This window comes from Stegodyphus dumicola, chromosome 12, assembly GCF_044657685.1.
Source record: "Stegodyphus dumicola isolate Sdum_Otavi_A_Nest chromosome 12, ASM4465768v1".
Classification (NCBI taxonomy): domain Eukaryota; kingdom Metazoa; phylum Arthropoda; class Arachnida; order Araneae; family Eresidae; genus Stegodyphus; species Stegodyphus dumicola.
The window spans coordinates 18200643-18217941 of NC_140779.1; the positions used below are offsets into that span (position 1 = coordinate 18200643).

A 17299-nucleotide genomic window follows, 5' to 3' on the forward strand; every position below is an offset into this window, starting at 1 on the left:
GTTTTATTCACAATGCCAGAAATATACATACATTCATGCGGATTCTTCATTATTTAATTTCTTTAAATATAATGCCGGACTCCAACATTTGGTGGCAACAATTTGAAAAGTGAACCGGCATTTATAATGAATCATTTTTGGAATATTTATAATGAATCCGTCACGGACTGGAGGAAACGGCGTTCACCAAAGTCCTCATCTACTTTCTACTTGCTTAAAAGCAAGATTGCTACAGATAATGAATCAACGTAAGATGCCGAAACGAAATTAATAGTCCTTCTGAGCAAATTGCCACTTTGGGGTTAAAAATAAGAGAAAATACAGATTAAATAAAATCAGCATATGATAAAATACGAAAAAATGTAAATAAATAAGCACAAATATGTATAGGAATACATATATGCATAGAAATGTTACTGCCACGTTAATTCTTTTATTGGTACTGAAAACTTTCGTTCGCGCTGAGCGTAAGCTAATAGACCCACGGCTACGAAATTTCGTGCATAAGTGCATCTAGACATAAGCCAGTGCCCCTCGAAGCGACTTTATCAAAATTCGAATTAGATTTTTTTTTTTTTTTAATTTTATGTTTTGTTACGAAATCTCGTCATTTTGAGACATAATGCACTACAGGAAAGCGAGATTTTACTCTACACACTCCATTTTCACATCGTCATGAAACGCAGGGACTTGGCTATTTTACGAAATTAAAATAAATTTCGTGTTTCAATAAATCGATTAAATACGAATTTATTTAACAAAGTGAGCTTACCTTTTCAACGGGATTTTTTCTTAAAAAATTCATTTTTAAAAATGTGCAGTTTATTTTTCTTTTATTTTTGGACACGTTAAACTTTTATCCTTGCGACTGCTTTTACAAAAAGAATTTTGGAAAAATGATAATATTTTGCATTTTTTTTAAAATTTAAATGGAGCTTCCGAGTACACTTCTCACATCTTTAAAAATGAGATTCGGGCAACAATTTTCCTTTCTTATTGTTGTTGATAGATTTTTGATGAAATCGCATCACTTTGAATAGTTTCACTCTTTTAGAAATATGGGTTTGGAAACAATTTTTCATCGTATTTCTTATTGGCATATTGTCATTTTTTATATATATAATGGATTTTTATTTATTTTTTTATTTTATTTATTTATTTTTTTTATAAAGTTGTTCTGCACAGTAAAATTCTGCGCGGAATTTTTTGTTTTTTGAGTTTCTTTCATGTTATATTTTGCTTATTTCACTGTTTGTAAGATATTGAAAAGTTTTACATGATTTTTTTTCTTCAACGGAAAGTGGTTAATTTTTTTATTAGGATAATTAATATTTGTATTAAGGGATATAGCTTATTTCACTGTAATTTTTTCTCTTGAAAATATAAGATAAAATATCATTAATTATACTTTGCTTTTCAGAATTTTTTTTTTTTTGTATTCTTTTATGTTATTTATTGCTCATTTCACTGTCTTTAAGATTTTGAAAAGTTTTGAGTGATTTTTTTAGGAAGCAAAGTTCTTAACCTCCTTTATACATTTGAGTTCTTAAGATTTTGCAAAAGGAAGTTGGTTAATTTATTTATTAGGATAATTAATATTTGTATTAAGGAATATTGCTTATTTCATTGTAATTTTGTTATACGTAATAACTTTTTTATGAAGTTGTTCTGCAGAGTAAAATTCTACGCAGTTTTTAAATTTAACGTTTGGTGTTCCCTTCAGCTATTTTTCCGGTACATTTAAAAGCCAGACGAAGGCTGGCAGCGAAGCTGCTAGTAGAACTTATAAATTTTGTTTTGGCTATAGCGTCGCTAATGTTACAGGTACGCCTGATGAACATTTTATCAAATAAAATTGAAAAAATGACAAGGTTGAGGTAGTTTACTTTTTATCACATTTGCAATTTTTAAGTAAGTAACAATTAAGTAAATTCTAGAGGTAAAGTATTTGACAGTATAGCTCCTGTGTGAATAAAGTAATGTTTTATTTATATATCAGAGTTTTCAGATTGAACTTTGGACTCCAAGTTTCTGATTCCACCTGGGCACAGCTTCACTATAACCCACCCAGAATTTTACCCAAAAAAATACCGCAAAGAGCGGCGATAAATGATATGATGTGGTAACCCATACTATTCGCCAAACGCAATGTGAATAAGAGGATGGAATTACGGTTACAGCTAATATAGTAGTGAGTTACATTTATTCAATTTCAATACAAATTATCGAGATATCCATTTACTCATAGTTAAATGCACGTGCCAGTGTATTCTTACTTTTCCGGCATAGCTTCTCTTAAAATTTATCTCGCGCTGCATTGCACTGGTAAATACAACATTTTTTAATTAGAATTGCACTAAAATTAACTATCTACACAAAATTCGTAACACTATTTTCGGCGATTGTTTAACTCTTAGATATTGAGGAGAATACTGTTTTGGAGATCAGATTTTTGCATTTAGTTATGGATTGCTCTAAACCTGCTGTTAGTGATGTTGTAATTAAGTATCGAGATATTTTAAAGGAAAATTTAAGGTGGGAGTTTTCAAACAAGCATAAAAGTTTGGGAAAGCCAGGCATTCCAAACAGATATTTTATGTATAAATTAACAAGAGAGTATGAACTTTATAGAGGATTTTTGATGGATTGTGGATTATTGAAGGATAAAACTTGTTGTGAAAAGTGTAAGATACCATGCAAAGGTATCTTACATTTTGGAAAGCCAAGCAAAGGAGAAATTTTCCGACATTGTTTTTAAAATTACATCCTTTTAACCTTAATCATTTTCATTAATCATTCATTAATATTTCTTTCTTTTAAAATCGTGTATAATAGTCGTAAATTTATTTCTATTATCCACGATTTCTGGTGAAATCAAGATGGCCGCCATTTTTGAAACACGGAGTTTCGTCGAAAATCTGAATGGCAACCATTTTTCAAAACAACGTATTTCATGTGCTTTGGCGCCAAAACAAATTCGCCAAACATTAAAGGTGGGCTATACTGAAGCTGTTCCTCTACCTGTCATTGGAGCCTTGCCATTAACACTTAACGCAATTTGTCGTGTATTTTTCTCTTCTATCGTATCGTACTGTTGTAATACGAATCTCCATATCGTATTATTGTAACCTTTATCTTTACCTGTTTACTTGACTATTTGAATTTGGTAGCCAATAACAATCAGGCACTGTCAGTGCGCAGCAGGAATTCGCGGCTTTAGAGCTGATGACAGAATTATTATAGATAGAGATAGCAAATGATTTTAACAAAATAATAATTCACAATTTCCTTATAGGGACCGTAAAAATCGACAAACTATTGTTGATGCCAATGATACCAAAAACAATTATGGTAACCCTAACGCAAAAAAGGAAACTTAATAGTAGTAAGTAACTAAGATTATTATTTTAATTTAGATGAAAGATTAATTTCATATAATGCATTTTTTATTATTAGCTATATATAAGTGTCTCACAAAAGTGTTCGGAAACTTTAAGAATTTGTAGAAAGAGCGCTTTAACTCGAAATTGAATTCGAATATAAAGCGCAATATTTTTTCGCATCTCCAAGTGACTTTGAATAAAACCATTTTTTTTTTAACTTTTAATACTGACTTAGTTTCGTTTTCTAAAATTGAAAATGCGAGAAAGCACAGATAAAACACGTAGTCGAACCGAAATACTTTCGTAAAATTTCATAAATAAAAGTATCATCTACCACTTTTTTTTTATTTTTTGCATTTTGGTGACGTTTAAAAAATTCTTTGGCTTTATTTTTGCTTGCTTACTTCGTTATATTTTATTTAATATTTAAAAACAGCTCATAGGCGTAACGAAACAACGATCAGCACTCAAAAATTGATTACTTTTCATCATAAGGATGGAAATTGGATTCGGGATATCGCTAGATTAGGAAATTTATCCCATTCTACGGTGCAGTATGTGATAAAAATGCTTTAAAGAAGAAAATCGAATCCAAAATAAAATGAGAAGACATTATCCGGCAAAGAGGACTCAACATGATCAGAGATTTATAGTTAGAAAAAATGTGTGAAAAATCCATGTTTTGAGTGTCATTCTACAGAATTTACTGAAAGCTCTTCTACTTCAATTTCACTTAAAACTGTTCGACGAGCACTCATATCAGGTGGAATACATGGGCGCTCTGCGCGAAGAAAATTTTTTGGAAGTGCAAGAAACAGCAAGCTTAGGATTTTCTTCCTTAAGGGTATTAGAATCATGTCTTATTTGCAGATGAAAACAAATTTAACATTTTTTATTCCGATAATTGTATGGAGGAAAATGTGTGTGTATTTAATTATGGCAAAGCACACTAGGGCTATCTGCCTAAGAGGAGAGATGCCTTCGTGGAGGACTTTCTAAGGAAAACTGGCTCGTATACTCATTACACATGGGGAAAACCACGAAAACGCCCATGCAGCCAGCCCGTTCGCGGGTTTCGAACCTCGGACCGAACTACCAGTGTTCAGCGACTTCACCGCTCGGCCGCTGGTGGGCTGCATGGAGAAGAGAGAAAAAAAAAAATGAGGAGCTTAATCCCAAGACATTGGTTGGTACAGTAAAGCATGGCGGTGCAGGTGTTCTTGTGTGAGGATGCATGTCAGTATCAGGATTAAATAATTTAGTATTTATTGATAGCACAATGGTTTTGGTTTGGTTTATTTAATTATTGCAAAGCAAACTATGGCTATCTGCGTAAGGGGAGGGATGCCTTCGTGGAAGACATTCTAAAGGAAACTGGCTCGTATATACGTTACACATGGGGAAAACCACGAAAACGCCCATGCAGCCAGACCGTTCGCGGGATTCGAACCTCGGGCCGAACTACCAGTGTTCAGCGACTTTACCGTTCAGCCGCTGGTGGGCCTTTGATAGCACAATGAATCATACTCTTTATTTAAATATTTAAGAAGATAATGTAAAAAATTATCTGCCCAAAATTTGGATATTGGAAAAAACTTTATTTTTTATCAGGATAACGATAACGCGGTCCTCAACGTTCGCCTTTTGGATGTCTATAATTGTCCACAAGTTCTGAAAATACTACCTCAGCCACCAGATTTAAACCCGAGAGAGCACATCTGGACGAAATAAGAAATTAGAGTACGAAGACACAACATTAAAACAAAAAACTCTATGGCCAGACGTTTGAAAGCTGTCATAAATACAGCGGTACATACTACAATATACTAAATGACAGAAAAACTACAATGTTTACTAATATGTGCAGCTTTCTTTAAAGCGTACGAAGATTTTTGTGAGGTAACCTTTCTGTTATTTTTTTTTTAATTTTTTAATATATTCATAAAATAATTAATGTTGTTTTGTTAAGAGGAATTTATAGATATAAATGAAAAATTTTCATTCTAAAATCGCATTTTTATTAATGAATAAAGCAATATTTCACTGAAATTCGTATAAATGTCCGAACACTTTTGTGAACCACTGTGTATAAAGAAGAATGGCTATCTGTGTGTTTGTTTGTTCGCGATTAACTCAGTCCCTACTACAGCTATAGTCACCAAACTTTCTACAATTCTTTTCTAGGTCGAAGTCCACTTTTTTTTAAAGCTAAAATCAAAGATATTAATTAAAAATTCTAAAACGCTAATTTTCGCCTTCATTTTTCCGAGTCTCAACAGTCTCATTTGCTTTATTTTGAAAAGTGTTGCCATTGCTGGCTTTCAAATATTACAGTCTGTTAATAAAAAATTTCGAAGTTGTAGAATGAAATAAAAATAGCATTGCCGAACATTAAATACATTGTTTCCGATTGCAAAAATTCGTGGGAAGCCATTTCGACTGTTCCCGTCTTCGTATGACTTTAATCAGTCCAGATATTAATTCAGAAAACATTAATTTTCGCGAAGGTTAAACAGAACTTAATGAAAGCAATATAGTAAATACCTATCTCAGATTATTATTTTAATTTGGATGAAAGGTTAATTTCATATAATACATTTTTTGATATTATAACTTATAAACCAGTGGCTGAACATAAGTGAAAGAAAGCGTAATAGTAATTAACTATCTAAGTTTATTAATTTAATTTGATGAAATGTCAATTTCATATAATATTTTTTTTTATTATTTTAATTAAAAAAAAAGGCTAAACGTAACTGAAATTAAAAGGGAGGCAAAAAATTTTTGATCATTTTTAAGGAAACGTCTCTACATAAGCTCGGAGGAATAAGAATCAGAATGTTGTCGAGCAGTGCCCATATAGCATTTATTACAACATTTAACACTGCCCACAGCCTTTCTATTTATTGTTTGCATATGACACGAACTTTCGGGGTCAACAAAATTGCAGTTGTCGTTGACAGTAAAATATTTAACCCTTTCCGGCACGCTACCTTTTAAAGTCGGAGTTTTGATTAAAAAAAAAAAAAAAGTAGGCAGTCTACTTAGGCCTAGGGGAGTACACAAGAAAAATTTTGTGAAGGTAGCACTTATCGTTTTAATTCTGTGGGTGTACCAAAAGTGGCACACTGATTGAATAGAGCTTCGAAAAGCGTGCTGAAATGAGCATTGTTGTCAATGAACTGACCGATGAGATGCGGAGAAACAAAGAATATAGACTCTCAGTTGTCCTAGAAAATCGTTGAGCCCGGTCTGAGCACACCTAGGGTTCGCCGTTTGATTTTAGGCAAGATTTCAAAGTAAAAATTTAAAACTAATATACAATAAGGAGATTAGCATACAGCCAAAAAATAACATAGAAATTTCTTTTCAAACAATTCCTTTTATACCCTAAAAAAATCTGGAAGATTTCTTTGAAAAATGAGGGTCTTAAAAAACTAAACATGGCTAAAATATATGAACTGGTTTGTGTTGAGCTGCCATCTACTATAAATAAAGAAGGTTTAGAGTAACTTATAGTAACCTATAAATCCTTTTTCATTCAATTTTTCTGTGCGTACAGAAGGAAATTTTTAGGTGTGTCCAGACCAAACACACTGTACCTCAAAGGGTTAAAACCAGCATCCTGCAGTTCATCCAGCTTATATGATTTTCAGCAGTCCTTCTGCAATATTTGCGTTTATGACGTTCAATAAGGTTTTCGTCTATCCATCTAGAACAGCGACGAAGAAATATGCATTTGATTCTCTGCATAATCCGCCGAAAACCCATTGTGGCGGAAGAACACGTCCAATGGTATTCTTCCTTCTACTGAAAAGACTTTTCAGTCTACTTTAATAATTTTGCTACAACTTAGATTTGCCGATTTTCAACTTAGGCCGAGCAATTAAAGCTGCGACAAACACCTCACACATGTAACTGTTCCAGTCTACAGCTGTATTGTGGTCCATCTTCAGCTGGCGTTCACAAAATTCAGTAAATGTCACCTCCTGACACCAAAAATAGATGAATCTAACGGCTGTAAGGAAGGGAATTTTCGATCCTTCGAACAAGTTTTGACTTCTGAATCCTTTCTGATCACTACAGATATACTTCTGAATCCTTTCTGATCATACAGGTTTCTTTCCTGCTCTGCCATTTCGCTGCTGAGTTACCACTAAAGTATAATTTCAGCTCATGGTTGTTCCAACATAAATCGCTATCATGAATGATAATGCTTGGTCTTTGAAAAATTTCTATTGCAGATTTTTCCTCATTGGGAAATTCTCAAATTGCTAGATCCGTAGCGATATATATATATATATATATAAAGTAAGAAATTTAGAACTCATTATGATTATATTTTGTTTTAAAAATTGTTTTGTAATTATATATATATATATATGTGTGTGTGTGTGTGTGTGATGTACCAGCTTTTGTCCGGAATAAATAGATTGGTGAAGAATCATAAATGTAGTCGTAGCTTAAATTATCAGACGATAAGTTTAAAAAACAGGATCCATTTATTATTATTCAGGAGAAATAGCAGTTACAAAATCAGATATCCGGAGAAATAAAAAGAATTACTAATAACTTTTTGTATGAAGTTTACTGCATCGTGACATTTAAGAAAAGCCCCCGATATTCTTTTGCGAGTTCTTTTATAGCCTCTGGAAAAGCGGAGCTTCCAAGAAATGACGTCAGCCAATCCAGTTCGCTTTAAATATTTCCAGAACATTCTATAACTGTACGTGTAGAAAAGGCGGGAAAAACAACTTGACTACGGGGCTGTGTATTTAATTCCACGTACTTTCAAATAAGAGACCATCGCCATTAAAAATGAAAAAGAACATACAGTTAGAATTTTAAGTGTATTCTTGACTATGGAATTTTATTATCACAAATATATACAAAACTGAAAGTTTCAGATTTTATTTTAACGTTTTGAATTTTACCTTTTTTTAATAAATATCATGTTCTCCGCACTTAAACCATAAAATTCAATTCAACAAAAATATCTCAAAATAATTTAAAAAGAGCATATCGTTATAATTTTCGATACACATTCTCGCGCGCTGGAGATATTTTTTTTTTTTTTTCTGTAGAGAGTGCCGCCATTGCTCGCTTTGATATTGTTGAGTTTGTTAATCAAAAATTCGTTAAAGGTTTACAAAATATGAAATCGATAATAAAACAAACCCCAAATTACAAATTTGGGTTCCATATGCCCATATTCGGGTGAAGACGAACGTTATTAAAAATTTGATGGCTCTAGGTACCGTTGTTTTTTCACAGCGTGAGAAACATACATACATTCATGCAGATTCTTTATTATTTAATTTCTTTAAATATAATGCAGGGCTCTAATATTTTGTGGCAATAATTTGAAAAGGGAAAAGCCGTAATAGTGAACCAACGCAAAATGCCAAAATGAAATTAATAGCCCTTCTGGACAAATTGCCTGTTTGGGCTAAAAGAAATTAAAAACATAAACCAGTATTTCAATGGCGACTTACAAATGCGGAACTATCTAAATTTACCAGCTTTGAAATCGGCGCATTTGCTAGATTTGCTGCGCTGTTACCTGGGCGCGTTTGCTAGATTTAGCGCTTTTGCTCGGTGCAATTTTTTACGGTCCCTAAAAGGAATTGTACCAATAATTATTTCCTTGCAACCATTTCATTGAGATTTTGAAGAGGCTGACACTAGACAATAACATGTTGTCTGCTTTCTGTTTCTTGTATAAGGATTGCATCTATTCTTTCATGTTGGCATTCTTATTGAGAATAAAATCATACTCAGTTTGGGAAGAACCCGATAAGAGCATAGATATTAAGGTTTCCTTAAATACTTTAAAAGTAATCCAGGCGATTTCTTAATTCACGATTACCTCTAGGGCAACACCAATCCATGAACACATCTGAGCTTTCCCAGCATCTGTATGCACACCTGTGGAGATGATAAGATAAAAACAGCTAACTTGTTGGCAAAATAGTTTACAATTCAAAAGGTTTTTAATTCGTGCCGCTTTAATTTCTGCATCACTTTCTCAGTGCTTTCTGATAGCGTCGAAAATCTTTTTCATGCTGTCATACCGTCGAGATATATGAGATAGGCTTAATATGACAGTCCTTTAAAAAATATATGCCTTAGAAGTTCGAATTTAGCTGAAGCATTATACGGTCTGAAAGAAACTTCTTTAAATTACCGTAGGCTTTGTCTTATAGTCAGTGCAGTTTATGTATGATCTTTGGATTTTATTTTTACTTGCCAGTATCAAATATCAGTAGCCACTATTCAAGTCTAGGATTAGAAACTATTTATTTCCTTCCTTTGAAGAACTGTAGTTAATATAAAATCTGGTAGGGTCGTTTGTTTTGTTTTCTAACTAAAACAATATATGACGCCCAAAGGCTAGAAAATATTTCAGTGATATCATTATTTTGCATTTCTTTTAGAAACATCCCCACTTCCTTTTGTTTAGGAAAAGGAAGTCCTCGATGTTATTTACCAAGCGGGTGACTTCCTTTATCTATCTAGCGCTGCGTGAATATCACGCAACCAGACTCACAAGATAAACTTGACATCTTTAAATCATCTGTAAAGTATTTGCTGTTCACATTTGATCAAAATTTAGTTACATGCTGGACATTAAAATTTTAATACACTCAAAGATTGGACGTAGTATTACGCATATTTTGTAATAGAAGAGCATAAAATAATTTTTTCTCCTTTTTCAAATGTATGTTGTCTATCATATTTTGGCAGTTCTGGAAAACACTTTTGATAAATCCACTAACATAGCAACTACCAACAGTCCTCTCAGATCTTTAAACAATGGCGAGTAAGTCAGTAACTCCTCGCTGTAAGTTATTACATGATTCTGCTTTGTCTTTGATGACACAGTAAGACTAGTAATATTAATCTTTGATGTCACAGTAAGCTTAGTCATATTAATCTTTGAAAACACAATAAGACTAGTCATATTAATCTTTGATGACACAGTATGACTATTCATATTAATCTTTGGTGCCAAAGTATGACTAGTCAAATTAATCTCCACAGTAAGACTAGACATATTAATTTTTGGTGACACAGTATGACTAGTCAAATTAATCTCTTATGTCACAGTAAGACTAGACATATTAATCTTTGATGACACAGTAAAACTAGTCATATTAATCTTTGGTGTCTCAGTAAGACTAGTCATATTAATCTTTGATGTCACGGTAAGACTAATCATATTAATCTTTGGTGACACAGTATGACTAGTCAAATTAATCTTTTATGTCACAGTAAGACTAGTCATATTAATCTTTGATGACATAGTAATCCTTTATATAGTAATCTGTAGTCATTTTAATCTTCACAGTAATCTATAGTCATTTTAATCTTTACAGTAATCTATAGTCATATTAATCTTTTATGTCACAGTAAAACTAGTCATATTAATGTCTGATGACACAATAAGACTAGTCATATTAATATCTGATGACACAATAAGACTAGTCATATTAATATCTGATGACACAATAAGACTAGTCATATTAATCTTTGATATCACAATAAGACAAGTAATATTAATCTACGTTGTCACAGTAAGAGTAGTCATATTCTCGTGAGCTACCATATGATAACAATGTATTTTGTTCTCATTAATTTAAAGCTGTCATATTTCTTCGATAGGAAAAAAAAAGTTCATTTTTTAGCACTTGCAAATGCCGTACTTGCGTCAGAAGTTAAGACCGAGAATCTTCGTCTCTCTCGCATCGACTATTTGCCACTTACTCATTCACACATACAAAGCGCCAACTTCATATTAATAGTATTTAGTTTAGACACAATAACATGCCGAATAAATACTAATTCAGAAGTCGAACAACAAAAACCAGCGTTATATTTACAAAATTTTCACAGGACTAGTTTCGATGGTTTTACCGAACCACCATCCTCAGCTGCAAAACCGCAAATGAACAAGATAGGAAAAAATGATTAGATAAGATAAGAAAGCCTGGACAAGAATAAGCAAGTGGCGCCATCTGTTGGTGAAACCAGAACTAAAACATAATTTCTTTAAAGGCCGAAGGCAAATTTGGATTCGAATTAGGATCGTTAACTAGAACAGAAAGATTTTTATGAATATGAAATGCCTCTAGAAAATCCAGATAGAATCCAAATAGATTTAGAAAGATAGATCCAGATAGATTCTAGAAAATCCAGATAGATTTAGTTTGTCAGGCATTGGATGCTTCCTTCCCGTGAAGAGGTGCATTAGTTATGCGATCGTATACAGAAAATGCTTGCCCAAGAATTGGTTTTATTAAAGGCATTTTCTCCCTCCTTTCTGCATGCCTTCGTCGTGTAACAGTAGCACACTACGCGCGTATTCGAGAGGTCAGGTTCGAGTCCCTGTGAGGGCATTTCTCATTTTTCACGTACTCCTGCTTCCAGATAATGACTCTACAATAACAGTTCTCAAAAGAGTCACGTCTTTCACGAGGTTAGAGAAACGATTGATTTTCTCATTCCACACATAGCCTGTAATTTTCTTCTTGAAGGAAAAGACTTTTAGATCGCTGATTTTGGCTCGTTCTCCCAAGCGGTAAATTTTCCATTCGTTCAGATCTCATGCGTTTTTACAGAATAGTTTTCCAAACAATTTTTACGTCTATATGTTTAAACAAGGACATTTTTGCCTTAAATTTCTTTTGTTTTTCATAATTTTAAGCTCTTATTATTCCTTCTTTGTACATTAGACAGAATAAGAACTTCTCGGCTTCTCGTTATGTCTACCATCGCTTTCAGCTTGGAGAGTTTCAGGCTGTTGATAAAGTACCCCTACGAGACTAACGATCCATTTCTACTTGTATTCCTTATTTTCATAGTAGGTATGAAAGAAATCTTCTTGTTATTACTATGTTATGATCTTTTTTTGGATTATATTTTTCAGCATTTGCTCATCTAATAACTCCATCAAAATACTAAAAACTAAAAATATCTTTACTTTACTGATGCACTAGGAATGCGAGCTGAGTTCGCTTTTGTTGGATCTTTAGCAAGTGACTCACCAACCTTCTTCTGTCATACGCTCAGATAAAGCCTGTGGTAGTCGTTTTAATATTTTTTTACAAACTACAACTCTGAAGCATTTACTGAGACATAAAAGTATGTTCTCTTTTTTGTCGAAATCGTGTGCGGAATATCTGCAGATTCTCCTTCTAACAATGTAGCCCGCCAACGGCCGAGCGAGTTCGGTACGAGGTTCGAATCCCGTGAACGGGCTGGCTGTATGGGCGTTTTCATGGTTTTACTCGTGAGTAACGTCTATACGAGCCAGTTTCCCTTAGAAAAGTCCTCCACGAAGGCATCCCTCCTATTAGGTAGATAGCCCTCGATGCTTTGCCGTAATCAAATAAACCAAAACAAACCTTGCAATCATGTAGTGAGACAGACATAAGATCTAAGAGACTAGTTAACCTTTATCTTTAGATCTAGTTAACCTTTATCATTTTATTTTCATTCCAACATGATTTTACTCAGAAAGAGTTCATTAATAGAAAGATCAGACCGAGTATGAAGTTATTCATAATATAAATATATTAAAAGAAAGATTCATATATCAAATGGAGGGCCCACCAGCGGCCGAGCGGTAAAGTCGCTGAACACTGGTAGTTCGGTCCGAGGTTCGAATCCCGCGAACGGGCTGGCTGCATGGGTGTTTTCGTGGTTTTCCCCATGTGTAATGTGTATACGAGCCAGTTTCTCTTAGAAAGTCCTCCACGAAGGCATCCCTCCCCTTAGGCAGATAGCTCTAGTGAGCTTTGCCATAATTAAATACACCACATATCAAATGGACTAGTTTTTTTGATTGTAATTAAAAAGGGTTTAAAAAAACTAAGCTTTGGATGAACTGCATGTGCTAGTACATGGTGCTTGACGATATGTTTGGCACGATTTTGTAAATTGAAGACAAAAAAAAAAAAAGTTTACAAAATGTGTACATTTACAAATTTTTCCTTACATTCGTTTATAAGTCCATGAACTAAAAAATTTAAACAAATAATTAAACATTTAAATTGACGAATCCATTATATGCAGCTATATAAGCACAGTGTAAAAGGAAGAATATTTCATCTCTTACAGCGTAATAAATAGTATCAATTTTTTTACAATACAAAATTTGAATTTTTTTGGTAAAAAATTATTCAACAAAATGATTAAATGTTGAGCTTAACTTGTAAAATATAAAACTGTAAGCGCTTAATAATTTCACGATTGCTTTTCTTAATGTAATTTTTGGATTTAATACGCATTTACAATAACTTATCATCGTCATTCTTCTTTTATTAAAAAGAATGAAACAAAATAGTTACTAACTGTTTTATACTTTTATTTATTAAACTCATATTTTAATATATCATTTATTAGCGGACAAGTCCGCCAGATGAGCTTGCTGCAGTCAAATCAAAATTTGTAAGTTCTATGTACCCCTGAAAAGCAAAAGTATGAAAACTATGAAAGAAATGAGTTCATTCTATCCAAGCAACAACCAATTCGTAAATAATATTTTTTATTGCCGAACAAGGGAATAAAAACTTCTGACACTTTAGGTTAATACGTATGACGCTATGACTTAAATTTATTGCAATATAACGACATTTTCTCAACATTAATAAAAGAATTAACGTGGAAATAATATGTCGTGTCAATTATATTAACCTGAAACAAAAAAGTTGCCAACAGCAGCTATTTATTTAAAATGCTGACATTAACGAAAACTTTTCGACATACAGTGATGTCACGTGCTTTCGAACATGACCTTAATAATACATTTAATATTTGGCAATGATTTTTTATTTCATATTAAAACTTAGACATTTTTAACTAATAAATTACACGATTTGAAAGCCAGCAGTGGCAACACTTCTCGAAATAAAGCAGATTTTTATCTCCACCTTGCAAGACTGTTGCCACTCGGGAAAATGAGGGCGAATATTAACATCTTCAGAGTTTTTAATTAATACCAGATTTTAATAGCATAGATTGGAAGACAAACAATTTCTGAAATTTAACATTTTTGCAAGTTAAAATTTTCAAGCTTCTGATTCCTTTTCTTCCTCATCTGCAAGATTATTTTCTACTATTAGAACAATATAGGTCATTTTTATAATAGCCGCTACGGTAGTCTAAAAATAAAAGAAGTTATTTTTTAATTATTTTTTATTTTCCTCTTTCCTCCAGATGCTAAAAATAAGCATGACAGGAGTTTTTTTTTTTTTTTTTAAATCCCCGAACAGCAAACTACGGCAGGAAAATACGTGCTTAAAATTTTCATTTTTGTACCATCACATGCTTTGTTTTTCTCTCAGATATTTTTTTAAATGCATGTACATAATTTGGCGCCTGTATATTAGAGATTTCTTTTTAACTCTTGTCGAGATTTTCATAGTATCAACTTAAAATGATATGGTTTTTCGAAAGAATTTGGAATTGTTTGCCAACGAGAAGTTGAAGTACCAGGATATGGGTGTTGGATCTTTTGGGAAGTTTTCTGTCTAAAGATTAAAGTCTCTGAAATGTTCTTAACCTCGCCCTCCCCTCCCCCCGAAATATTTCTAAATATTCTTCTTCAATTATAGATTATTTCTAATATAAATTAAAATACAACCAAAAGACCAATTAATACGTTACGTATTAATTCATGGTATTACATTCTGTTAGAATGCTTTTGCAGTCAAAGTGGTTTTTTTTTTTTTTTTTTTTTTTTTTTTTTTTTTTGTTGGTGCATAACACTTTTTTTTCATGGGTAGTAACAGATTAGTAATACTAAAATTCATTCTTCAATTTTTGCTTCAAATCGCCTCAGAATTAAAAAAATATATATATATATATGAAACGTCAGATCCATCTGTTAAAGTTTATTTCGCTGTTGAGCATAGATATATTTTCTTTCTTTCCACCGACAGCGAGGCAGCGGGTCCACTGGGTAGTTAGCATATTGACCAGGTAGCCCCGCTGACGGAAATAACTTGATCAGCACAACACACTTATATAATTTATTGCTGTTGTTAGATTCATGAGTTAAAGCCGTAGAGCAGTTGTGTCAAACTCAAAATCCATGCGGGCCGAATGAAAGATTGTAAAAACAGCTTACGGGATAATTTTTTTTTCCTTTTTCCTTTTTTACTTCCTTGTACGAAGTAAAAAGGAAGTATTGTAATCGCGAAAAGTTTCAGGCAGCATATTTCAACGAAAATATCCATTTTGACCGTTATCGAATGCAATTTAACGATGTTTTTGCGTGATATCTGTACGTAAGGACAGAATAAAAGACTCTTTTCCTTCAAAAAAAATTATAAAACTGCTTTAAAATGAATTCTGAAGAGAATTTTTCGTGGCGTCTGTACGAACGTATGTACGTACGTATCTCGCATAACTCAAAAACGAGTAGCCTCAGAACGTTGAAATTTTGTACATAGGACTGCTATAACATGTAGATGTGCACCTCGTATTTTGGTTGCAATTGGCCGCACCAAACGTATATAAATATATTTATATATATATCCACTCTATTACCCGGCTCAGTGATCTCAGTTTCTTTACTCTTATATGTTTGTAAATTGTACATTTTTTGCTTTCAAAATGATTGAATTATGTTGTTTTTATCTTCCGGTTAAGGATTTTATGCCTTTAGTAAAACTGTGTGCAATATTTTTAGAATTATCAGCAATTTTAAAGTTGTTTAATTGCCGCTAAGCTTGTTTTTAATGGCGGCCATTGATGTTTACATTTGAAATAGGAGACTAGTGGATTTGTTGCCAATCTAGAGAAACTTAGCTTCGCAACAGCAAAGATAACGCATTCATTTATTATTGCCAATTAAATCATGCTTAATTCTTTCTGGAATTTTTTTTGAGGAAATAAGCGTTTGAGATTTACTTCGTAATTTTTAATATAGATATTTTGAGTTTTTATGTATTTTTTTTTTTTTTTTTTTTTTTTTTTTGCCTTCTCGTGAAGTGAGAACTGAATTAATTCAATCAGAAATACTCAATCGTCTGTGAAAAACTGTTTCTTTTTTGTTTTATTTGCTTAATTTCTTTTATACATAATTCTAGCTTTATTATAGTATTTGAATAGAACATGTGGCAACGATTAGATAATTCTTTAAATGATATACATTTTGTGCATTCTGAGTTATAATATGAACGAAATATAATACTGTTAAGGAAACCTAGCGCCAGAGTGTCGCTATGGTAAACAAAGTGAATTTTAAAGAATGCATTTATTGTATTGTGGTTTATGCGCTGTCGGCGAAGTAGGGGTAATTCAATCTAATAAGTTTAAATGAAATGCAAGAAAAAATGCGTATAATTTAATATTTCGTACAAGGAAGTCATGTGGTGTACACATCAGATATTTTAGAATTAATTTTACTGTTAGAGTACGATCAAAAGACAGAAGTGAAAAATGTTTGAAATTTTCAATGTCATCTCTTTACGGAAGTTAATGTGGACTATCAATAAATTGTTTCGATTTTTAAAAAGTTTTTGTAAAACTTTTACATTCTCAAAACCATTTAATTATACTCTTTTGAACAAGAACATTAAGCTTTTGGAACTTTTGCAAGTGAGTTCATTCACAGCCGTCGGTTATCGCGGAACTAATAACGTTTGTGCTTGCAATTACGTTGTCCCGTTATTCTAAATTGATTTCGAAGATTTCGTAACCGTCACTTTAAGCCATTTAAGCTCTTCCTCTATTTACTGTAGAAAAAACTATGAAGTTGGATTCATGGGATTCAGTATATTCTCAGTCTCCGATAAGTGAGGTATTAAGGTTAGGCTTATTTTATTTCATTCATTTTCAAAAAGAGTATTCTGCTTTTTATTGCCCTGACGAAACAAAATCAGATTTACATTGTAATCGAAGTTAAT

At 32.6% G+C, this 17299-nt stretch overlaps 1 protein-coding gene across 10 annotated transcripts in view; it reads left to right on the forward strand.

Annotated features, from left to right (window-relative positions):
- The window catches only part of LOC118191856 (uncharacterized), a 178937-nt gene that overhangs the window by 41533 nt on the left and 120105 nt on the right, over positions 1 to 17299 (forward strand). For 6 of the 10 annotated variants that reach the window (XR_015044373.1, XR_004758686.2, XR_015044372.1 and 3 more), the window contains exon 3: positions 3296 to 3385. The exons of the other annotated variants lie outside the window; for them this stretch is intronic. Coding sequence is in view for 3 of the 6 variants with exons in the window: in XM_085827513.1 (XP_085683639.1) it covers positions 3325 to 3385 (61 nt within the window). In the remaining 3 variants the exon portion in view is untranslated. The remainder of the gene's footprint in view (positions 1 to 3295; positions 3386 to 17299) is intronic. 10 annotated transcript variants of the gene reach the window in all.